Source organism: Elephas maximus, chromosome 27 (genome assembly GCF_024166365.1).
Source record: "Elephas maximus indicus isolate mEleMax1 chromosome 27, mEleMax1 primary haplotype, whole genome shotgun sequence".
Taxonomy (NCBI): domain Eukaryota; kingdom Metazoa; phylum Chordata; class Mammalia; order Proboscidea; family Elephantidae; genus Elephas; species Elephas maximus.
Window position 1 is genome coordinate 1,716,506 of NC_064845.1, and position 26,077 is coordinate 1,742,582.

Consider the following 26,077-nt stretch of genomic DNA (forward strand, 5'->3'; position numbering starts at 1 on the left):
CTGATTAGAGCTGTCAGCTGACTCACTTCTGATGAAGTCACTGCTACCCATCTCCCCTCAGGCTCACAGCCCCTCTCGTCTTAGGATGCTGTGACCCCTTCCTACATATTCCAGCAGACACTTCCGCCTGGCTCTGAGGAATCCTTCTCTTGGCCCATTTCTGTTCTGATTTTCGCATGCTAGCTAACACACTTCTAACTGCTCTCCATCCACACCATCTCTGACTACCTGCTGGCCTTGGCTGTTGTACACGAAGAGCTTGGCAACCCCTTGACTGCAGGCTCTGAGAGCTTCACAGAACAGTCTATGAACGACTGGCAATTCTCACACAAGACAGACCGACCTGTGTTTGGACCTCCCCTTTGACAATTACTAGCTATGCGGCTTGGACTTGACCCCTCAAAGCCTCAATTTCCTTGTCTATTTAAGAGTAGAACCATTGTTTTTTTGTAAGGGTTGCTGTGAGGACTGACTGAGATAACATATATAAAGCTACTTATAGGGCCCTGAATAAATGCCAGTTCCTCTCTTCACTTCCTCCTAAGAATAAAACACACATATTGCATTGCCTGGATTAAAAAAAAAAAAGCTAATAAACGCCCGTTTTCACTGGTGTATTCTCCTAAAAGAAGATTCTACGTGCAGCTGTAAACCAGCAGTGACTATTAAATGGGTGAATCTGAAAAAACAAAGCCCTTCCCAACCATGCTGAACTGCCCCACAGAACTATACAACATTCCCTCGGAAACGGCGCTCACCATCTGCATCACCCGCTCCCTGAGACGGGCAGACTAGCCTCTAGGGCCGGGCAACACCGCGTCCCCTTTCTCAGTATCATTACACGACATCACGTTATCCACGTTTCTTTTATCATGAATTCCCTACTTTTACATGGCCCAGCTTGCTAGAGAACAGCCTGAAATGTTACCTAGCATTCAAGGTTTCTGCCTCCTGGCCAGAACCTTTCATTTTGTCTCCTTCCTCGTATGGACATTCTAACTCAACTGTCCAAGGAACTCTGTGCTTTTCGGCACACATCCTGCCTTTTCCTGTCTCTTCCCCTTGCCTAGCTTTGCCTCCTACGTCTGCTTTCCTCATCCAAATCCTCCCGTTTGTGCATTTATAGATACACGTGTGTGCATACACATACACTCTTTAGCCCAGTGAAATTACTTAAAATGGCAAACCAACTTTGAGTTAATTTTTCCAATTTACTAAAGCACCAAATTTTGTTTTAATGTAACACATACACTAAAGATTTTTAAGTTTAAAATTCTATCTGACATCAAGTCTGATCTGAAAAATAATGTAACCCTCACAAAATCTGTATAATTATGGTGAATTATTAGAGAAAAATGTAAATATATAACAGATGTCACTCCGACCTGCTTCTAGGAAAGACGGAAAGCTGTTATGTGTCTCCCCAAGGATGTGGGCTCCTGTTGACATTCAGCCTGACACACACAGTTATGTGCTTCTTTATGGGCAGGGTCTAAAAACCCTTCTCGGAAAACATAGGAACACAGAAGATGGAGAGAAAAGGCCTTCCCAACAGAGCCACCAGAGGCAGCAGGATCCGTAGACTATGCTCTTTGGGGCTCTCTCCATCCACTATAAAAGGCTAAAAATACATGTGATGAACACACAAGACAAGCAAAACAGCAGAGCGAGCACTCAAGAATCACCTTGTCGTCCAGTTCTTGGTTTCCAAATACCAACCCACTAAAAAGAACCAAAGCTTCTTGGGGAAACGGCCAGTGCCAGAGCTTGGCCAAGAGAAGTGCAAGATGAACCTGGTATACCATGTTATGCCAGAAAGCAGAAAATGTTAAAAAAAAATAATAAAAAATGTGAAAAAATGGTGAGGACACATCAGACAGGCACACACACAAGCCAGTTTAAAGGGGCTCCCACGGGCCACATCTAGGACAATCTGTCTATCTAAATGAATAACCACAGTAAGCTCATTAACACTCATTGCAGGATTTAAGAATCTGAGTCCATATTTATGATACGAAGGGAAAGTCCTTCCTTAGAGGAGAATGTCAATAGTAAACATAGAAGGAGTAACAGTTAGAAAACCACCATCTGGCAACTATCAAAGTGACAGCCAGTTCAGGTAAGAATCATCAATGGATGTGAAAACTGGCGGGTGACAGTTCAAAGAGGAAAATAATACTTGTATGGTCTCAAAAGTATCTCTCCATGGACTGTGGAAGATTGAAAGTGTAGCCATAAACAAGCACTGAATTTTTAAATATTAATTAACAACTTATTAATTTCAAGAGGAAAGGCAACTGAACAGTGAAGGAGCCTAGCAGACACCACCCTCTCAAGTGATCAAATTCACTATCACCAGCAACAGGACCAACTGGCATCACGTGCCCCCTGATGTCATGCAGCCCTCTGCACGTGAGGGCCAAAAACACCCACAGAACAAAACCTCCCAAATTGGCCTTCCTATTCCACGGATTCAGTAAGGCAGCAAATTGGATCACACCCCACAAAGCATAGTGATCTATCATTAATATACCAGAAAACTAAGACACAGGTATCACCCTGCACCTGGCACCAGGTTTATTAAATTTATTCAAAGACAGGCTTCTTCTGTAATACCCTTGCTCAGGCAAAAGAGCCAAAATCAAGTAGGATATTTTTAAATTACAACAGTGGTTTACTACTAACACTATTTGTCTTAATTCACTACCATAAAGATTAAAGTGGAAAAACATACGATCCACCTAGTTTTGACATCTACCTAGCTATTTAAGAAGGCATTTGATAAAACTGAATACTCGCAATAAACTAGGACTAAGCCTAGGTAATTTCACTGGGGAAAATCTTCCTGAAACAGGTAATTTCTATGCCACTTTACTGTGGAATGTGAGACTTCTCTGTGGCCTAAAATATGACCAATTTGTATAAATGGGTACTTTTTACCTAATATTTGTCAAGAACTGAAAGAGGCTTGTTAAGACCTTTTAATACTACTCTAATCCTGTCAGCTTCTTTCTGTATTTACAATAGAATTTGCTTTTCTAAATATTGACTGTATGGAACTGGGTACACACAAGGACAGTAGTTATGTCCATTTCGGAATTTTCACCTTGAATGTAATGTCACAATCCCTATTCGCTTTGTTTGGATTTGCTTAGCTTATCTTTGCCCACTTTAAAAAACTTTTAAACTTTGAGTTGATTAACAGTTTAATTAGTTGGCTCTTGTTTTTTGATCTGAGATTTTCACTTTCAATAATCGAGTATATTACATTTATACTTACTGTTATATAATTTGTCATTTTAATGTTTCCTTAGTTTTCTATCTTTTGCCACAGTCTGTTTTGTCTTGTTAGTGGAAAGAGTCGGTCCTATCAACGTTCACTTCCTAACTGTACATATGCATAAACCCTCTGTTTCTACCAGCATCTGAAATGAAACAGTACACATGGATAGCCCCTAAGAAGACGAAGAAGTCAGTGTGCTTATATTGCTATTCCTCTCTCCCCACTTCCCTTATAACTCCTCGGTTGTTGTTGGCACACTCTTTCATGCTTTTTGTCTTTACTATAAAATCGCAACTTTTTTTTATATTGGGCACCTTTATTTCAAGAATAATATCCATTACAGCCTGTTTTGTAAAAGTAATTACCAGACTTAATTCTATGTTTAAATGGATTCGTCGTTCACAGCTTTTCCATCTTCTCAGTTCTTTGATTCATCTTTCAGTTGGCTCCATCATCTCTAGGTAACTTTTTCAGGCAGGGTACATAGACAGTTCTATTTCTGTAGTTCTACATTTCAGAAGAGATTTTCTTTCCATTATGAACTTAACATGTCACTGACAACCTGTCTGTGTAACAAATTCCTGGGTCACATCTTTCTACCTCAACAGTTTGCAGACATCAGTTCATCCTCCCCAGGCACTGAATGTTTCTGCAGAATGCTTGAGTCAGTCTCCAGAAGAATTCCAATGGCAGCTAACAAAACTAGTTAGTAAAAGGCTCTTAACTACTGTTTAACTTTTCCTTTTAAACTTTGTATAAAATTTTCTTCTATAATATAGTTAGCTACATGTACAAATCAATTTTATAAAAAACCAAGTACAAAAACGACTGCAATTTGATCACTGAAGGTTTGAATTCAAAGCTCTCTTTTCTAGTGGTAAGAGAAAAAAGGATTTAACAAAGCTCAAGTCCAATTAACATTTGAAAAATAAGAGAATACAGAGAGCTTTAAGCCATTTTTTCTTCTAACATTAAAATAATATCCTACTAAGGAATCCTCCAGAAAACTACTGGAACTAATAAAAGAGTTTGGCAGAGTCTCAGGTTATAAGATAAACATACAAAAATCACTTGGATTCCTCTACATCAACAAAAAGAACATCGAACAGGAAATCACCAAATCAATACCATTCACAGTAGCCCCCAAGAAGATAAAATACTTAGGAATAAATCTTACCAAGGATGTAAAAGACCTATACAAAGAAAACTACAAAGTACTACTGCAAGGAACTAAAAAGGACCTACTCAAGTGGAAAAACATACCTTGCTCATGGATAGGAAGACTTAACATAGTAAAAATGTCTATTCTACCAAAAGCCATCTATACATACAATGCACTTCCGATCAAAATTCCAATGACATTTTTTAATGTGATGGACAAACAAATCAACGACTTCATATGGAAGGGAAAGAAGCCTTGGATAAGTAAAGCATTACTGAAAAAGAAGAAGAAAGTGGGAGGCCTCACTCTGCCTGATTTTAGAACCTATTATACAGCCACAGTAGTCAAAACAGCCTGGTACTGGTACAACAACAGGCACACAGACCAATGGAACAGAATTGAGAACCCAGATATAAATCCATCCACATATGAGCAGCTGATATTTGACAAAGGCCCAGTGTCAGTTAATTGGGGAAAAGATAGTCTTTTTAACAAATGGTGCTGGCATAACTGGATATCCATTTGCAAAAAAATGAATGTTAAAAAAAAAAAAACCCATTTGCAAAAAAATGAAACAGGACCCATACTTCACACCATGCACAAAAACTAACTCCAAGTGGAGCAAAGACCTAAACATAAAGACTAAAACAATAAAGACCATGGAAGAAAACATAGGGACAATGTTAGGAGCCCTAAATACAAGGCATAAACAGAATACAAAACATTACCAAAAATGACGAAGAGAAACCCGATAACTGGGAGCTCCTAAAAATCAAACACCTATGCTCATCTAAAGACTTCACCAAAGAGGAAAAAGACCACCTACAGATTGGGAAAGAATTTTCAGCTATGACATCTCCGACCAGCGCCTGATCTCTAAAATCTGGATGATTCTGTTAAAACTCAACCACAAAAAGACAAACAACCCAATCAAGAAGTGGGCAAAGGAAATGAACACACACTTCACTAAAGAAGATATTCAGGCAGCTAAGAGATACATGAGAAAATGCTCTCGATCATTAGCCATTAGAGAAATGCAAATTAAAACTACAATGAGATTCCATCTCACTCCAACAGGGCTGGCATTAATCCAAAAAACACAAAATAATAAATGTTGGAGAGGCTGCGGAGAGATTGGAACACTTATACACTGCTGGTGGGAATGTAAAATGGTACAACCACTTTGGAAATCTATTTGGCATTTTCTTAAAAAGTTAGAAATAGAACTACCATGCAACCCAGAAATCCCACTCCTCAGTATATACCCTAGAGAAATAAGAGCCTTCACGCGAACAGATATATGCACACCCATGTTTATTGCAGCTCTGTTTACAATAGCAAAAAGCTGGAAGCAACCAAGGTGTCCATCAACGGATAAATGGTTAAATAAATGGTGGTATATTCACACAACGGAATACTACGCATCGATAAAGAACAATGACGAATCTGTGAAACATTTCATAACATGGAGGAACCTGAAAGGCATTATGCTGAGTGAAATTTGTCAGAGGCAAAAGGACAAATAGTGTATAAGACCACTATTATAAGATCTTGAGAAATAGTATAAACTGAGAAGAACACATACTTTTGTGGTTACGAGGGGGGGAGGGAGGGAGGGTGGAGAGGGTTATTTACTGATTAGTTAGTAGATAAGAACTACTTTAGGTGAAGGGAAGGACAATACTCAATACACAGAAGCTCAGCTCAACTGGACTGGATCAAAAGCAAAGAAGTTTCCGGGATAAACTGAATGCTTCAAAGGTCAGCGGAGCAAGGGCGGGAATTTGGGGACTATGGCTTAAGGGGACTTTTAAGTCAATTGGCAAAATAATTCTATTATGAAAACATTCTGCATCCCACTTTGAAATGTGGCGTCTGAGGTCTTAAATGCTAACAAGTGGCCATCTAAGATGCATCAATCGGTCTCAACCCACCTGGATCAAAGGAGAATGAAGAACACCAAGGTCACACGATAACTATGAGCCCAAGAGACAGAAATGGCCACATGAACCAGAGACTTACATCATCCTGAGACCAGAAAAACTAGATGGTGCCCGGCCACAACCGATGACTGCCCTGACAGGGAGCAAAACAGACAACCCCTGAGGGAGCAGGAGATCAGTGGGATGCAGACCCCAAATTCTCATAAAAAGACGAGACTTAATGGTCTGACTGAGACTAGAAGAATCCCAGTGGTCACGGTCCCCAAACCTTCTGTTGGCCCAGGAGAGGAAACATTCCCAAAGACAACTCATCAGACTTGGAAGGGACTGGACAATGGGTAGGAGAGAGATGCTGTTGAAGAGTGAGCTACTTGTATCAGGTGGACGGTTGAGACTGTGTTGGTATCTCCTGTCTGGAAGGGAGACAGGAGGGTTGAGAGGGTTAGAACCGGCAAAATTGTCACGAAGGAGAGACTGGAATGGCTGACTCATTGGGGGGAGAATAAGTGGGAATATGGAGTAAGGTGTACATAAGCTTATATGTGACAAACTGACTTGATTTGTAAATGTTCACTTAAAGCTGAATAAAAATTATTAAAATAATAATAATATCCTGAAGTTTAATTAGCAAGTTGATAAAAGAAGAGAAATTAACCTGCTACAAACCCTAACTCCTCTGCCGTATCCTCACGTCCAGGGATGACCAGAACTCTGAGTGAGCAGGAGCCGCGTCCTCACCTCTACGGACGACCAGAACACTGAGTGAGCAGCAGCCACGTCCTCACCTCCAGGGACGACCAGAACACCGAGTGAGCAGCAGCCGCGTCCTCACCTCCAGGTATGACCAGAACACTGAGTGAGCAGGAGCCGCCTCCTCACCTCCATGGACGACCAGAACACTGAGTGAGCAGGAGCCGCGCCCTCACCTCCAGGGATGACCAGAATGCCAAGTGAGCAGCAGCCGCCTCCTCACCTCCACGGATGACCAGAACGCTGAGTGAGCAGGAGCCGCGTCCTCACCTCCAGGGACGACCAGAACACCGAGTGAGTGGGAGCCGCGCCCTCACCTCCAGGGATGACCAGAATGCCAAGTGAGCAGCAGCCGCGTCCTCACCTCCATGGATGACCAGGACGCTGAGTGAGCAGGAGCCGCGTCCTCACCTCCAGGGACGACCAGAACACTGAGTGAGCAGGAGCCGTGTCCTTACCTCCAAGGACTACCAGAACACCAATTGAGCAGGAGCCGCCTCCTCACCTCCACGGACGACCAGAACACCGATTGAGCAGGAGCCGCCTCCTCACTTCCACGGACGAGCAGAACGCCGACTGAGCAGGAGCTGCCTCCTCACCTCCACGGACAAGCAGAATGCAGAGTGAGCAGAAGCCGCCTCCTCACCTCCAAGGATGACCAGAATGCCTAGTGAGCAGGCACTGTGTCCTCACCTCCAGGGACAACCAGAACACTGAGTGAGCAAGAGCCGTGTCCTCATCTCCAGGGACGACCAGAACACTGAGTGAGCAGGAGCCGCGTCCTCACCTCCAAGGACGACCAGAACACCGATTGAGCAGGAGCCGCCTTCTCACCTCCACGGACGAGCAGAACGCCGATTGAGCACGAGCTGCCTCCTCACCTCCACGGACGAGCAGAATGCAGAGGGAGCAGAAGCGGCCTCCTCACCTCCACGATGACCAGAATGCCGAGTGAGCAGGTGCTGTGTCCTCACCTCCAGGGACAACCAGAACACTGAGTGAGTAGGAGCCGTGTCCTCATCTCCAGGGACGACCAGAACACTGAGTGAGCAGGAGCCGCATCCTCACCTCCACAGACGACCAGAACACTGAGGGAGCAGAAGGCCTAGAAAACAGCTCTTCTACCATTTCCACCCAAGACACAGAAGTAACCAGATCAACAATCTCATGTGGAAAAAAAGGAGGAGGGCTGTTCACAGACACCTGTGTGAACACCTTGGCTAAACAGTGCACAGCCGATCTAGACAGGATGATAACAAGCAAGCCAAGTGGAAAAAAATACAACCTCAAGTTTTGTTTTGTTGTTTTGTTTTCCTAAATTTCTTCCCAGGTTATACAATTTTATCACAGACTCTCTTAAGTAATCATCTAACCTAACCAGCACTTATTAAATATCTATCTTATCACCAGAACTGAGCTCGGGGTTCTCTTCAAATACATCTCCGTCTTTGACTTTACCAGGAAGCTCTTCAATCCCTCTGACTTCCTCGGCCATCTGGTGGTCCGCCTCACTCCACTGTTCCCGAGCCCACACAGACCTCACAGTGCAGCACTCCAGCCACGCTCTCGGCAGAGTCCTCAGCCTTCTCTACCTGCCCGCCCACCCTGCGAGTACACTTCTCTGCAAACCACCAATCTGGAGGGCTGGCTAACAATTCCGTTAGATGGCTTACACTCTCACATTACTAATTATGCTCTCTTATGTCTTTACTATCTTTTTCCTTCAGCTTACAAAATTGCTCAACTATCTTATGAAAGAACTACTCCATCTTTTTAAAAACCCAAGCTTCTTAAATAAAAGCTTTTCCTCCTTTTTACTCAACTCACTGCAATCTGGCTGTAATCCTGCACTTTTCCCTCATCCTCAACCAAAAAAGTTACTAATTCACGGTGACTCTTTCCTGTAATCCTCGATTCAACTTCACTCCAATTGCTTGATTTTCACCCCTCGTGCATTCTCATGTGGACTTCTGCAGTAATGTCCTAATTCAGCTCCTCGGCTACAACCTGGCCTTCAAACTTTCCTCAGCTAATTCCCTCACGCACTGCTGCCAGAATGCTCTTTCTAAAACTCAAAACAGATCTCATTTCTCCCGTGTGTAAACCTATGACTTCTTGGTGCCTAAAAATTAAAATCCAACCCCTCACCATGGAACAAAGATCGGTACTACTTGGCTCCTGTCGTACCTATTGCTGTACAATCCTCAACCCCCTGAGCCACCCAGGCTTTGGCACCATAAGCTCCAGTCTTCACAAATGACGCACAAATCCCAGAACCGTGCTGCTGGTTACAAACATCGTGTGCTCACGCTGCTCCATCTCCTGGAATTCCCATGTTCCCTCCTGCCTCAGTTAACTCACTCACCTGCCAAGATTTAGCTCAAAAATCTCTACTGTTAAGCATTCCTGACCTGAACAAGTACTTGTTCAGTCCATTTGTGCCACCACTTCACGTATTTATCTCTATTACAACACACCACACTATAATGCACTTGCTAACACATCTGTCTCCCTTTCTGAACTGTGAGCTCCTTGGAGTGAATGGCTGCTTTTTATCCACCACTACATCCCTTATGGAGCCCTGGTAGTGCAGTGGTTAAGAGTCTGGCTGCTAACCAAGATGTCAGCAGTTCAAATCCACCAGCCACTCCTTGGAAACCCCATGGGGCAGTTCTACATCCTACAGGGTCTCTATGCATCGAAATCAACTTGATGGCCTTGGGTTTTTAATGGGTATATCCCTGTGCCTGTCATCCGAAATAGGTGCTCACTAGATACTGTCAAATGAAAATAAAAAAGTAGAATACAGAATGAGAGATTATAACTTCATTTAAATAACATAAGCCTTATGTTAAAACATGTCCCTACCTGGTAACTCACTGTTTTCTTTCCATCACTTCCAGTCTGAGGTAAGGTCAAAGGTCCGGATACTACCCAGACATCTTCAAACCTCTCCGTCAGTTCTCGACAGTACATCTCTATTCTGAGGGAAAAAAATGGATGACATTCTCAGACATTAATGCAGAAAAGTTCCTAAAAAGACACCAAGATTACTGTGGTTGAGAAATTAACTTAAATAAGAGAATAGAGCACAAAACCTAAGTATATACATAATAATTTTCCCCAAGTTTGTTCACCGCCTCAACATTTTAGAAGTCACACACATCAACAGCTCAACTATCGACACTTTTCTGTGTGCACGTTCAGGGCGTATATTTTAGAACTGTAATTGTTTTCTGTGTTCCCTCAACATTTTTTTATGCCAGTTTTCAAATAAACTTTTTATAAGAATTATGTCATCCCAAAAAGGTGATGTACTTTTTTATTTAACCATTGTTACCATGAGACAATTGGGTTTATCCTAACATTTTTTACATAATCCAACACTGTATTAATTCCTTAAGCTAAATCTCCAGGGCCAAAATTATTAATATTTTAATAACTTTCACCATATATAAAATTAACATTTTTAATAGGGTGGTACAATTTACTCTACATGCTCCAAAATATGATATGGGAGTTTCACAACAACATTGGGATTTGTCATTTAAAAACTGTTCTCGACAATTTATGAGATAAAATGACAGGTACTTAGTCTGAACGTACACTTTCTCACACTGCCACCGGAACAGATTTATAAACGAGATGCGTGTCATCATTCCCACATTCCCTGCCTCAGAGGTAGAATCAGCAGCATTACTTCTTACAGCATACATGTCCTGCTGCAAGGTAAAGATTCCCCGCTCCCCCAAAATTTATCCCCTAGGAAAAGAAAATGTTAAATGCTTCCATAGGTATAAAATCAGCAAAATCCAAAATATGGAAAGGAAACTCCCAGGCACACATCCCACTTCTTCAATAATTTGTAAGGAAAAAAAAAAAGGTGGGGGTAACCTATAGATTAAAAGGGGCTGAAGAAACACAATAATCAAATTATGTGCGGACTTTGAATCCTGATTGAAACCAAACACCAACCAAAAAAAAAAAAAAAAATGGAGACAATCAGGGAAATCTGAACATTGATTAAATAACTGGTAATAAGGAGTTACTATCAAATTTAGGCACAATAACAGCGCTATGGTTATACTTGTAAAGAATCCTATCTTCTAAAAATACACAAGGACGTATTTATGGATTAAATTATGCCCACGTGATCTGCTTAAAATTATCAGAGGAGGGTGCAAAGAGGGGTAAGCAGAGGAAACAAGTCTGGCCATGGCTGATAACTGCCCCAGGTTTTTTAGTGTAGAGCGCTCTCTTTATTTTAAACCACAGAGCATTACTGGGGGGAAACCCAATAGCCTGAAACCACCTCAATCAGCACTAGTTCTGTGTGAAGAGATCGCCTACAGAACCGGTTAAGTGTCAGAAGGATGCAGAACACCAAATGACTTTACAGTTAAGTTTTATCAAAAACTGGTTAGCAGTTATGTTCAATCATACCAAAACGTAAAAACAAATCTTAGAACCTCTAAGATACAAGTAGAAAAAAATATACTGTCCACTGGACGCACTCAACAACCTGCTACAGCCTCAGTTATTAACAGGAATGATATTTTCCAGTAGTTTCTTCCAGAACTTGACTTTTGACTAGTGGCAAACAAGACCAAAATGGCTGGCTATGCGGTAAAGTATGTTCTCCCACAGAAGTCTGTACTCCAGAAATACAGTAAAGAAAACTGGTCCAGAGTACTTACCTTCAGTAGTGTTACCTTTCCAATAAGAAAGGTAGAAACAGTGATAAGTACACTAGTACATTCTCCTGCCATATCATTCATTCATCCACAGAACTACGTTTTAAAAACTCTCAGCCCTTACCTGTTCCAGTATCCGGCGTTATTATCAAAATTCTGAGGCACGATATTAGAAAGGTAAAAGGTTTCTGCCATGGCTTTCTGTGAAGAGAAACAAAAATAGTAACTTCCACTAAAATTCCTTCACCCCTGAGGGATTTTCTTCCAAAGCAGACACACAGAACGAGCTCCAGGCAGGCAACCGCAGTGACTACTTGTTTGGACATAAGAAAGCTATAGCTATTCCAGGACATAAAGCTCTATAATTGCTCAAACAAGGATTAAAACAAACAGTTCAGTGTGCTAGTTTTCTTTATAACTTACAACATCCAAACCTGTAATACAGACCATAAGAACTAGAAGTTTCCAATATAAAGCTAAACAGTAAATCCTGTTTTAAGCATAAAAATTCAGCAAATAATTTCTGAATAAAGTTCAACTTTCAGGAATTTTAAGTAGTACTGTACAAACATATTAGTTCAAAAGTGGCAAAGAAAAATTCCTTGTTCTTCTAAATTCCTGGCCACTATGCATCCATCCAGGAGCCCTGATAGCACAGTCATTAAAGTGCTCTGCTGCTAACCAAAAGACTGCTAACTGAAAGGCTGGAGGTTCAAACCCACCAGCCACTTCACAGGAGGAAAATGTGGCAGTCTGCTTCCGTAAAGACTTACAGACTTGGGAACTCTACGGGGCAGTTCTACTCTGTCATACTAGGTTGCTATGAGCAGAAAAGTTGACGGCAGTGGGTCTGGGTTTTTGGTTTGCGTCCATCTCACACTTCTGACCTATAAACACAAGGCTCCACTTCATTGTATCTCCTTCATCTGATCCATTCTAACTCCAATGCCACCAAATCTCTTCTCTGAGCAGCAGCTCTGAGCCTCAGATGCACACTCGAATAACCCCAAGAACTTTAAAAATGTTGATGGCTGGGTCTCACCCCTGGAGTTTCTGACGTAATTGGCTTGGGTTGCAGGTCTGGGCATCAGGATTCTTCAAAACTTCCCCAGGTGATTATAATGGGTATCTGAAGTGAAGACCCACTACCTCCATGACGGTAAACACCAACGGTTCACATAATAAATGATGTACGACACTCTTCTAGCTCACAGCCTATGAAAAAGGAAACCCTTACATCACATGATTCTACTCCCGACAAGCTAACCAGACAAAAAGGAGACATCTAATCCAAAGGGAGCCCACCATACAGTGGAATGAACTAGAAAACGAAAAACCAAATCCACTGCCATCGAGTTGATTCCACATCACAGGGACCCTGTGGGACAGAGCCGAACCGTCCCACAGGGTTTCCAAGAATGTAACCTTTACTGAAGCAGGCTGCCACATCTTCCTCCCGTGCAGCAGCTGGTGGGTTTGAACCGCCAACTTTTGGGTTAGCAGTTGAGTGCCCAGCCACTGCGCCAGCAGGGCTATGAACTAGAAACTCAGGAATTAGAACTACGAGAGGGAGAAAACTGGTATAAGCCGACTGTAAATAATAAAGCTTCAGGGCCCAGGATGGCCAGCGTCATGTTGGGTCACGTGCAAGATGAAGAAACCAATCAGCAGAAAACAAACAAATTAAAAACAAAAAGTTGGAGAAATAGAGACTACGCACTCCAGTAACAATAAACACCAAGTGCTCAGATTACGGTCTCTAAATACCAATCCCACTAAAAAGAACCAAGATTTCTTGAAGATAATTGCGAATTTCGAGGACAGGGAAGGTACAAGGTGAGCCTGAAAATCTTGTTGTGCAAGAAAGCAAGGGAGCACTCAAAGACTGATAGGGACATGTCAAAAGGACACAGGGCCTGGCTTAAAAGTGTACTGGCAAACATCAGGGTACCTTAAGAATAGAAATATTGACAGCAAGGGGTTATAACATGGTGACTAAAAAAAAAAAATCCATGAGCCCAAGGTCATTAAAAAAAAAAAAAAAATGGGGTGAGGAATAGAGAATACAGCTAAATATAGAAAGAATAGCAGAATTAGGAAAATTTAACATTTTTTAATTATCAATATTAATAACAAGACAAGAATCATTGGGTTTTTGGATTACAGTATATTTACTCTAAATTCAATTTTCAGATTGCTATTTTTTTCTAAGGGAAAAGGGCTGCTTTACATTGGACAGATCTGATGAACCCCTTACTCAAGTGATTAAATGTGACATTACTGATAATGAAAAACTGACAGGTGAGCCTCCTGACAGGATGCAGTGGGAAGAACACAACATGACCTATCTAGTGTTCTTGCCAAAAATTATTAATCTGAATCTAAAAATGAGGAAACAAACAAACTGAAATTGTGTGATAGTCTACGAAGTAATTGGCCTGAGCACTTCAACAGCAATGTCATGAACAATGTCACTTCTTCCCTTCTTTTGCAGGGAAACTATTCTAAAGGAAAATAAAGAGACATGACAGCTAAATGTACCATGTGATTCATGGTTGGATTCTGGACCACAAGTAGCTGTAAGGATCATAATTGGGACAATTTGAATATGCACTGTATACTGAGTAAGATTATTATACAAATGTACAAAAATGCATCTGTACAAATTTCTTGGATGTGATGACACTCTTGTCATGCATACAAATACCCTCATTCTTACAGGATACACACTCCTAACCAATCTACTTAGGAACGAAGCGTTACTATGTCTGCAACTGTCAAATCGTCTTAAAGGAATGCACATGTAAAGTAAACGTATCAAAATATGTTTGCTGTACTATTCCTTTCTCAGGTCTAGAATTTTTCAAAATAAAAACAAGCGAGCAGCTTCAGCTCCCAGTGGCTTCACAGCTCCTTTTTACATGACATCGAGTTTTCCTCGTTTAGCCTGTTTCAAAATGTCTCGGCATCCAATTTAAAAAAAAGTAAAGTGAGAAAGGAGAAGAGGAAATGTGTGTGGAAATTCTCCAGCCTGAAGGTCTGGCTCCTAGGTACACGTACCCAACACCCCACTCTTCCCCTCAAAAATGCCTACAGTTGAGAATTTGTTATCTCCTGCAGGAGCCATGTGTCCTCGCGACCACCCACTTCCAAGATAGTCCTCATTGAGGGCGCTGAAGGCTGGAGGGATGCTGGGGTCAGGCTTGAATTTACAATGTTTTCTGTCTGCATCACCTGAAGAAAAACACATAAAACGGCTGAGTTATCAGCGGACACACATCCCGATAAATTCCCTCAGCAAGGCAGGCTGCTTGCTGCTGGCTGGTATCTCTCCTAGCAGCTAGTACTTAGGGATTGTATGCATGTCTCAAGTTCCTGGGATATTTCAGATACTCCATCTGAATTTAGAAAAGGACTAGCCTGGGCGAGAATGCTTTTCATACAAGGTAGCCATCTCACATAATTTTGAACCTGGCCTTTCAAGCTAACACTAAAAATCCCCTGGATGATATTTAAGTAAGAGCAACAACCAATCAAATAGATGAGCCGCATAAAAAGCTGGGCTACTGAACTCTCTTTTCATAAAGACCCCCACGTATTGTATTTAGCACAATTGTATTGCGATGCATTTATATGTACTGAAACAATGGATATATATAGACACAAAACAATTTGTTCTGGGAAGGCACAGCTGGGGGGTAGGGCATGTCTCTGATATCTCGTTTACTGCCTCCAGCCAATGACAAAACAAACATTTAAGTTATGAGCTCAAATTCCTGAAACAATATTTGAGTACCACACAGGAGAAGAAATCCCAATTTTTACTTATTTTCTATTATTTCCAGAGTGGTTTGTCGCAGAGGACATCAGCAAATTATTACATTTTCTATTGTCATGAGAACAGGCCTGTTACATGACAAAAATGGCAAGGACAAACGGAATATACTCAGACTGCTACTAAAGAATTGTGAAACGGAGATCAATGAAGTTACAGATTCCAGTATCATTTAATTCAGCCAAGAAAAGTGTAAAGTCACCCGATCCCAAGGTTCAGAGTAAGCATCTAATATTGTTGTTGTTAGTTGCCGTCAAGTATTCCAACTCCCGGCGACCCCATCCGTGCAGAGTAGAACTAACTGTTCCACAGGGTTTTCAAGGCTGTGACCTATCAGAGGCATGCTGTCAGGCCTGTCTTCCATGGCGCCTCTGGGTGGGTTCCAACCGCCAACCTTGCAGCTACTAGAGCTCTTAACCATTCGTACCACCCAGGAACTCCCAAGTATCTAATAGCTGGCTTTTTATAACAGCTTCATAAAGAATAAAAATAACCAGGGGGGTGGGGAATGATCATCAGGAAGCTTCTAAGTTGTCATCACCACTGGAGTCACTTCCTCGTATGCCTAGTGCTCACTGCCCTTGAAAACCATTTGTGGGAATTTCCAAAAACCTAGAATGAAAAACGCTTTCCTTGAGGAAGGATGTGAATTTGGTTCTCTCAGGTCTGGTGGCATTTCCAGTGGTGGGTCATAGTAATCCAAGTGCAGGGTGTAAGGTTCCCACATCTATCCATGCTCAGTGGGTTTGGGCTATGAGCCTGCACGATGGATAGTCTGTGGCCTCATCTACTCTGGAATGCGCTTTTTTATCTTCCTTTTTGACCCTCCTCTGCTCAGTGCCAAGCCAACCTTGTGTAGTTCCTTGTGGTGGGCTGCACGGAAGTTCTGGCTCTCCCTTCCCAAGGGTGTGGGGAGGGTCTCCTGTGAGATAGCCTTCCTTGGGCGAGCCCAAGTAATGCAAAGGAGAAATAACTTGTGGACCATACAGCAAATTAAAAGGCAAATTACAAGACGGTAGTAAAACTTACAACTATGACAAAAAGTAATATTCTCAATATATAAAAAGTGCTCCCACAAATAAATTCAAAAAATAATATCCTAACTGAAAACGGGGTAAAGAGTAATTCACAAAATGTGGACCCTCATTGGTAATCAATAAACACAAATATAACCAACTACTAAATTGGTGATGCTCAATGATGCTCACTGTGGGTGAGGGTTGGGAGAGACAGGAGAAACAGATGTGGGAGTGTAAGTCGGAATGATCCACCTGGGAACCACAGAAACCTATCTGACATCATAACAAGACCCGGTCATCTGAATTACGGGTTCTACCAACACATACGCACACGTGAACAGGTGTATGCACCTGCCTACCTCTCCAGCTTCCTTTGGCATCACCTTCTCCCTTGCTCACCAAGCTCCAGCCACTCTGGCCTTCTTTTAGTTCCCCAAAGAAACAAAACTCTTCTCCACGTTGTGGCCTACAAAATTTAGAGCAAGGAAGACTGTTGATAATATTCTCAAGCATCTTCACAGCTCAGCGCATGTAGAAAACACTATGTGTACGGCCCACTGGGTAGACGGCCCTGCCTTTCTTTTCTGCCTAGAATCTCTTCACCATATCCCATGGCCCACCCATCCCTCTCTGAGCACCCTCCAAGCCACTTTCTGAGAGCAGCCTCACTAGTCAAAATCAGGTCCTCCTGTTATAATCTGTCACCATATCCTTTACTTCACTACGCTCATCCCAGCTTCCAATTGCTTTTCCTTCAGAGGAGCTATCACCCACTATAATTACACATTCACGATTGTTTGATACATTAACCCCCTCCCCCAACTACAAGTGCCACAGAGAGTAGAGACTGTATCTACTTTGCTGTGGCTGGGTGCCGTGAAGTCAATTTAGACATGTAGTAACCCCATGTGAAGAGCAGAACTGCCCCACTGGGTTTCCTGGCCTGTAATCTTTATGGAAGCAGATCACCAGGTCTCTCTTGCAGAGCCGCTAGGTGGGTTTGAACTGCCAACCTGTTAGAAGCTGAGCACTCAGTCATTTCACCACCAGGGTTCCTTACATCTACTTTAGTCAGACATGTCCTCAATGCTTAGCACAGTGCCAACCACATACTAGGCACTTAATATCTGTTGAGATAACAAAGATACGGTGCTTGCTGCAGCAATATCTGGCACCTCCCAAATAGTGTGCCAAGATACAGATCCTCTCAGCCTCTGAGACAGCTGGGAAGGACCCAGGGTGCCCGAGCTGCCATGCAGGGCCCATGTACCCAGTGAGCCACACAAACATCATTCTCTACATGTGTCACAATGTGAAAAAAGTGGAGATATCATCTACACCCTTCCTTGCTCTAAATTTTGGAAACATCTTTGCTTTTACTTCAAAGGTGTTTTGAAGTTTCATTGATGTTTACTTTTACTTTGTCTGCAACCACCTACCCGTTATCTTGCTTTTGGATATATGTTCAAGAACCCATCTAGGCACCCGCTTTGCCTGATCGTAAGACACGGCATGATTGGTGTTAACGCTTAGGCTCTGCTCCAGTTAAAGGGAATCCGAACTGTTCCAAGACAGGCTTTTCTGCAGATCCTGTAGCTGAAACAGAGGAAAAGAAACAAAACAAAAAAAAAAATCAGTAACTCTTACTAGGAATGAAAGATTATAAGGAAAAGGAGAGGGACGAGATTTACAAAGGACTGGCTCAAAAGTCTAATCAACCAGGTGTCATTTTTGCAATGACTTATAAGGCAAAGAAAACAAACAGTAAGCAAAGTATTAGTTTTGCCTACAATCAGTGATATAGTTATATTAAGATGAACTTCTGCTAAGTCATTAACTTTCAAATAAGGACCTGATCTTATCGGGCTTTCACATCAAATTTCCAAACACCTCTGCCTCCCACAAGAAACTGTATGCAAAAGCAGTAATCAAAGGAAAATTCACGTCAGTCCTATCCATCAATCACTGGTATGACTGAACAGGAGGAGCTGCTTACTACGGTTAAACAATGAGTGTACAGACAAAGGCACAGCCCTGAAGTTGTAGTTTTTTAAAGCCCTCATTCCTTGACACTCTCCCTTAATGTTCTGCTACTGAAGCATTGAGGAGTGTGCTGTGACAAGACAGCAGGAAGGCTGGTAGTGTTCCCCTGGGGGAGAAACCCAGTCCAGACTTAACAGGGAGTCAGTTTTAAGATAATCCGCTCTTGCTACCTTTTCCTACCTTCAACCCAGCAGCACAGTCCTCTTGCTAAATGAGAAACACATTCCAGTGTCAAGGGAGCAAGTTAAATAGGCATGTTGGGGACAGCGTAAGAAATGAGCATGTGCTCACTTCATCAAATACGAGGTACCTTTGGTGATGTGGGAAACCCTGGTGGTGCAGTGGTTAAGAGCTATGGCTGCTAACCAAAAGGTCGGCTTTTCAAATCCACCAGCTGCTCCCTGGAAACCCTATGGGGCAGTTCTACTCTGTCCTATGGGGTTGCTAAGAGTTGGAATTGACTCAACAGCAATGGGGTTTTTTTCAGTAACTTGAGGATTTATACACTTTGAAGAAGGGCTAGCTGGTATTCTTCATTTGAACGATGACAATATGAGGACAGTTAAGTAGTCTGCTAACACTGTGTGTTAATTTATTCATTCATTCAGCCATATATTTTCTTTTAAAAGAAACTGATAAATCTATGGCCTTTTAGTAAGCTAAGGTAGGAAACTGTGTTTGGATGTTTTTTATTGTACTTTAGATGGTTTACAAAGCAAGTTAGTCTCTCATTAAACAACACGCACAGTTTCGTGACACTGGCTGCCAACCCCATGACACGTCAACGCTCTCCCCTTCTCCACCTTGGGTTCCCCATTAGCAGCTTTCCTGTCCCCTCCTGCCGTCCTGAAACCTTGCCCCTGGGCCGGTGTGCCCATTTAGTCTCATTTTGCTTTACTGGGCCTGTCTAGTCTTTGGCTGAAGGCTGAACCTCAGGAGTGACTTCAGTACTGAGCCATGAGAGTGTCCGCAGTCCATATCTCGGGGTTTCTCCAGTCTCTGTCAGACCAGTAAACCTGGTCTTTTTTGTTAAGTTAGAATTTTGTTCTACATTTTTCTCCAGCTCTGTCCAGGACCCTCTATCGTCATCCCTGTCAGGGCAGTCGGTGGTGGCAGCCGGGCACCCTCTAGTTGTGCTGGACTCAGCGTGTGGAGGCTGTGGGGGTTGCGGTCCATAAGTCTTCTGGACTAATCTTTCCCTTGTGTCTTTGGTTCCCTTTCATCCATGTTTACTGGGTGTCAATCATATACCAGTTATTGTGCCGGGTATACGACGGAGAACAAAACACACAGGCCTTAAAACAAACCCAAGCCCACTGCCCGGGAACCCACTGCGACCCAGAAGGACCCGGCAGGACGGGGCAGAGCCGCCCACGGGCTCTCCAGGGCTGTGCTCGTTACGGGGACAGACGGCCACGCCTCCCTCCCCCTGGGGGGGCTGGAACCGCCCACCTTTCGGGGGGCAGCGGACCACTTTAACCGCTGCGACACCAGAGCTCCTTTAAGCCCGATAAACACTCTGGGGAGCGGAGCGGTCTGGGCAGAACTGGCAGGAGCCCCGGGGACAGCGGCGAGCGCGGCGCCTCCGTGATCCCCGTCCACGCGCGAGACGGGAGCCCGGCGCCAAGGGAAAGCGGCCTTACCGTCCGGCTCCCCCGCTGCCCGCGCCGCCTCCGCGCCCTGGCTCCGAAAGAGCTGCAGCGCCGCGAAGCCTGCTCCCGCGGCGCCCACTGCGGCCCCGGCGGCAAAGCTGCTCAGAAGGCGCCGGGACCCTCTCAGACTGGAAGCCAGACCCTCGGCAGCCATTTGTCCGGCCAGCTCTACCCAAGGCGCATGCGCACCCCGGGCCCGACGCTTTAAAGAGCCGCGGCACCAACACGCGCATGCGCAGCCTCGTGCAGGCAGGCGGCCGGGTCTCCCAGGACACACTGGAGGACCCGGGCGCATGCGCACACCGAGGCCTGACGCTTAAAAAGGCCGCGGCACGAACACACGCATGCGCAGCCTGGTGCAGGTAGGCGGCCGGGTCTCCCAGGAGACGAGACGCTGGAGTACGCGAGCGCATGCGCATGCCGTCCCCGCTGTGGGCCTCGCGCGCCCCCTGCTGACAAGCCTGGAGGTGCGCTCCCCATCTCCCCTTCCCCACTTGGCACCACATGGTGGGCGCACAACGTCTTGAGGGTTTAAAGCCAAAACCAAACCAGTTGCTGTTGAGTGGATTCGGACTCTAGTGACCCCACAGGACGCAACAGCACTGCCTCATAGGGTTCCCAAGGCTGCAATCTTCACTGCATATAAGGCGACTGAAAACACCATGGCTTGGGTCAGGCGGACCTGAGTCCTCAAAGCGAAATCTTTGCCTTTTAACACTATGAAGAGGTCTTTTGCAGCAGATTTGCCCAATGCAGTGCATCATTTGATTTCTTGACTGCTGCTTCTATGGGCATTGATGGTGGATCCAAGTAGCAAGCAAGCAAGTCGCCAGCTGCTCCTTGGAAACCCTGTGGGGCAGTTCTGCTCTGTCCTGTAGGGTTGCTATGAGTTGGAATGGATTCCACGGCAAAGGGTTTTTTAATCTTTACTGAAGCGACTGCCGCATCTTTCTCTCCCAGAGCAGCTGATGGGTTTGAACCGCTGACCTTTTGGTTAACAACAGAGCACTTAACCACTGGCCCACCAGGGCTCCTTAAAAACCCATTGCTGAGGTATATATGTTTTTGTGTGAGAGACTGACTTGATTTGTAAACTTTCACTTAAAGCACAATAAAAATTATTTTTTAAAAAACCCCATCGCTGTTGATTCCAGCTCATAGCGACCCTACAGGACAGAGTAGAACTGCCCCATAGGCTTTACAAGGCTGTAATTTTTATGGGAACTGACTGCAGTGTGTGCATGCATTCCTGAAAAGAAATACCTTTACATCGTTTTATAGGAGAGGAAGCCACTTGGGCACGTTTACACTGCCAAGAGCCGAGAATCCAACTCCAGTTTGATGTCTTCATGACACCTGGTTTCCGAGCATATAAAAAATAGCTTTGTATCTCCTAAGGAGTTTCTTGACAAGACAGTACTCCACCTTGGCCTAGGACCCTGAGTTGGATTATAGGGGTTTGGATCCCCAGTCCACTACTCTCCACCTTGGTTGGGTTCCTGCTTCTCTTCCCTAGGCTTCCGTTTCCTCTCTTTTGGCACTGGGGTTGGGTGGGGGGATACTACTTCTACTTAGAGGGTAGGGTTCCGGTGAGGATTAAAGGAGATGACATAGGTGAAACTCAGAGAAGTGTCTGGGGCACGTGGTTAAGTGCTGTAGAAATGTTATCAATTTTTTTTCAATTGTGCATTAGTTTTGGGTTAGGTGAAAATGTACAGAACAAACCAGTTTCTCATTAAACAATACACACATTGTTTTGTGACATTGGTTGCCAACTCGACGACGTGTCAACACTCTCCCCTTCTCCACTTAGTTTCCTCATTTCCATTCATCCAGCTTTCCTGTCTCTTCCTGCCTTCTCGTCCTTACCCCTGGGCTGGTGAGCCAGTTCAGTCTCATATACATGGTTGAATTACGTGTATTATTGTTTTATGAGCCTATCTAATCTTTGGATGGAGGGTGAACCTCAGGAGTGACTTCATTACTGAGTTAAAAGGGTGTCCGGGGCCGTACTCTCAAGGTGTCTGCAGTCTCCACCAGACCTGTAAGTCTGGTCTTTTCTTGTAAGTTAGAATTTTGTTCTACATTTATCTCCAGCTCTGTCTGGGACCCTCTATTGTCATCCCCGTCAGAGCAGTCAGTGGTGGTAGCTGGGTACCATCTAGTTATGCTGGACTCAGTCTGGTGGAGGCTGCGGTAGTTGTGACCCATTAGTCCTTTGGACTAATCTTTCCCTTGTGCCTTTGGTTTTCTTCCCTCTCCTTTGCTCCAGATGGGGTGGGGAAATGTTAGCAATTTTTACTGAGTCATCTCCACTTGCTCTCTAGAATATAAAATCTGGATTGCTGAGTGTCTGCTGATGGAAGAATGGTATGTATATATATTTCATTCTACATGGACTCATGTCTGGGAAGAACCATCAGGTTTCCCATTTTTTAGGTAACTGATGGGAATCCCTTTCATCCGCCTGAATGATGATTCGCTCAGCAGAGGTTTTCTCTACCAACCGACCAAGTGTAGACACTGTTTGGACAGCCTTTTGGTTCCTTCCCTCCACCCCCGGAATGCCTCGTGAAGCCATTTTATACATAACCCCCTGGGTCTCGGACCTTGGTTGGTTGCGCTATGTCAACCGCGGTCCTTTCTGGAGATTTCGGATCCAGAACTCCCCAGGTAGCAGAGCTGACATATGAAGCTCTGACACTATCTATGGCCTTGTTTCCTGCTAATTAGAGGAGCCAATGCACCTGGTCTTGCATTGAGCAACAGAAGCAGCGTTGCTACACAGGTGAAGAGAAGCCCTGCAATGTTTGTGACCCTGGCTTCCGGGCTCCTGAAACCCACACGCATCCTGCCCTTCCCCAGCATACTTCCAATAAAGTCCCCTTTTGTTTAACAGTTTCTGTCACTTGCAAATCAAGAGTCCCGACAAATGTAGAAATTGTTGAATTGGAGTATGTGCTGCTGTGCATATGCTCAACAACAACGGAGTCCTAACAAACACGACCCTGAAACACTGGTGCGCTTCAAGGCTACTTTGGCAGCTTCCCCCAGAATTTACTCCACACACACATTCATTTTGCAAGTACTTACCCCAAAGCCCTCTTGAGCACCAGGCACTGTGCTAAACACTAGAAGAGAGAAACGGTAGGTGACTCTTCCTCACCTGGGTCCCGTACTTGGGAAAAGCAATGAGCCGCACACGTGGCCCCAAGGAGTCAGAACCGGAAGTAAGAGCCGCCTGACTTTGGGTAGGTTAACTCCCTCTGGGCCTATCTGCCCACCTGTAAAATAAAGGGATTGGGCCAGTAGTTTTTACACTGTGCTCAGGGGAACCCTCGTGTTCTATTGGGGTGCCTAAGGCTTAAGGGAGGAGATGGGAAGGTAAGTTGAGTGGTTCCTGAGCCCTCTTCTACTTGTTCATTTGGGCTTTTAGAACCAGCTTCTGTGTCAAATCTTTTGGTGACCTTAAAGTGAAACCATCCCCTGAAGTCACCTTTAAACTAAAAAAACAGTTTAGCTCGAAAAGAACGTCACCCTTGAGTAGTGCAGTCTTCTTAAAAATTATCTTTATGAGACCAAATGGACAACAGTTACTCTAAAGCATGGGTGAGAAGGCTGGGGGCAACGAGACTAAGTTCCTGGGAGTGAAGCAACTAGAACAGGAATACTGAGAATACTGACGCACCCTGAAGAATGTAGCCAATGTAACTGAAATTGTGCGTGTAGAAATTGTTGAATGCGAGCATGTTTTGCTGTGTATATTTTCATCAAAAGTGCAATATTAAAAAAAAATTCTCTTGGTGGAAGGATTCTTTGCTAAAAGTCTGACCAGATGACCCCTAAGGTCTAACCTTCCATCTTCTCTAGCTCCAAGCTCCCCATAAAGAAATGTTAGCCTTTTGCCTTCCTCTCTTTCTGTGCTATCCTTAGGGGCACTCACTAATGAAAGGTGAACTTTCTCAATCTGAAAGGGCAAAAAAGGCCAAAGGCTGACAACTGATCTCTGAATAAAAGGCCCTTTCCTTCATCAAACTGTTCTTCAGGGCGTTGCAAGCATGTCATTTTAATCCTTGTAATAAGGGGTGAATAAAAAGGCCGTAAACCCAGCTGGAAGGAGGACTCAAAGCTGGTGTTTCTCCAAGTAGGAGACCCCAAAAATAGTCATAGACCAAAAAAACCTTTTATTTTACTGCAGAAAACAGTGAGGAGACTTCTGGGGCTTTCTTGTTTCCTTCGCTAGGTAGTAGAGACCATCAGGAGCCCTGGTGGTGCAATGGTTAAGCGCTCGGCTGCTAACTAAAAGCTTGGTGGTTCAAACCCATCCAGGTTCCATGGGAGAAACACCTGGCGATCTGCTTCCATAAAGATTACAGCCCAGAAAACCCTCTGGGGCAGCTGTACTGTCACACGGGGTTGCTACGAGTTGGAACCAACTCGGACGGCACCTGACAACAGAGACCATCACTTTGTCATTAGTGGTGAACCATGTTTCCATTTAGTAAGGTTAGTTCAGGAGCTCCAAAACACGAGAACTGCTTTGCTGTCTCAGGTCTGCGGTGGGACCACTTAACTGTATTTTCTGACAGCTCAGCAAGTGACCCTGACACTCAGCAAAATTTGGGGACATCAGAGCTGATACTCTGCAGTATTCCTGAATACAACTTATGTTCTAGATTTCTTTGCTCTGCTTAAACAACATTGCTCAGGGTTGCCTGCAAGGTAAGGAACCAAGAAGAGAGGAGGCAACACTGGAGACTCAGAACATGCACCCCCGTCCTGCAGGAACTTACCCAAAGTCCCAGGAGAACAGCCCACAGTGTCCCCAGCTAGGCCCTGGGCTTCTGAAAAGCAGAAATGGAGATATATGCTCAGCTCCAGCCCCACAGGACTAGGGCAGACCAGGCACTCAGCCGTTAACGACTGCATGGGTACCGGGCAGAAACACACAGCGACGTCTGAGACAGCCTGTAAGTGGAGGAAAGGACGTTTTATTTATTTCTACTAGATAAAATGAAACTTCAATCCCTTGCCATACGATTAAAAGAGACAACAGGGTTGCTTTATTATTATCATTATTTTATTTTCATATACAAAAAGATAAAACTTGAAATAGTTCTAGATTTTTCCTCCTATTCTGTTGGGGCGTGGCTGCTGCTTCACATGGGGGGGAAAGCTACATTCACATCGGTTTATTTGAGGACCCAGCGCAAGAGTTTAAGCAGCGAAACCCCAACTTAGCAGATCTAGTTTCCAACTTGACAATCATCTCTAAAATTACCACAGTAAAAAGGAACAAAGATCCACTGCTAATGCGTGAACTATGATACAAATGTTCTTTCCAAAACGTCTTCATTTTGCAACTGTAATTACACAGATGTCTGCTTTAGGCCATTTTAGGTGTGTGTGTGTGTGAGTGTGTGTGTGTATAATATATATATATAGTGTGTATATATATATATATATAAATCATCACACTTTTCAAATCCAGACAGGGTAACAGCAACAAGCTTAACTCTGTATATATATATTTTTTAAAACAGGATACTTTAGTATAACTTTTGTTAATTCAGTAGTACAAGCTATTTCTGTTCTAACAAAATTTTTTTATTTTATAGCTACAAGGGTGAAGGTGACCTACGACATTTAAATCTCACACATCCTGGTATACAGACAGTACTTACTGAATTGGAGCC

At 43.8% G+C, this 26,077-nt stretch overlaps 1 protein-coding gene across 1 annotated transcript in view; it reads right to left on the bottom strand.

Moving 5' to 3' along the window:
• The window catches only part of EXOG (exo/endonuclease G), a 30,457-nt gene extending 9,910 nt beyond the window's left edge, over window positions 1-20,547 (bottom strand). The window contains 6 exon segments of the mRNA XM_049870782.1: window positions 10,007-10,121; window positions 11,957-12,033; window positions 14,927-15,066; window positions 18,126-18,213; window positions 18,215-18,276; window positions 20,373-20,547. Coding sequence (XP_049726739.1) covers window positions 10,007-10,121; window positions 11,957-12,033; window positions 14,927-15,066; window positions 18,126-18,213; window positions 18,215-18,276; window positions 20,373-20,535 — 645 coding nt within the window. The 5' untranslated portion in view covers window positions 20,536-20,547.
• Between the last annotated feature and the right edge of the window lie 5,530 nt (window positions 20,548-26,077).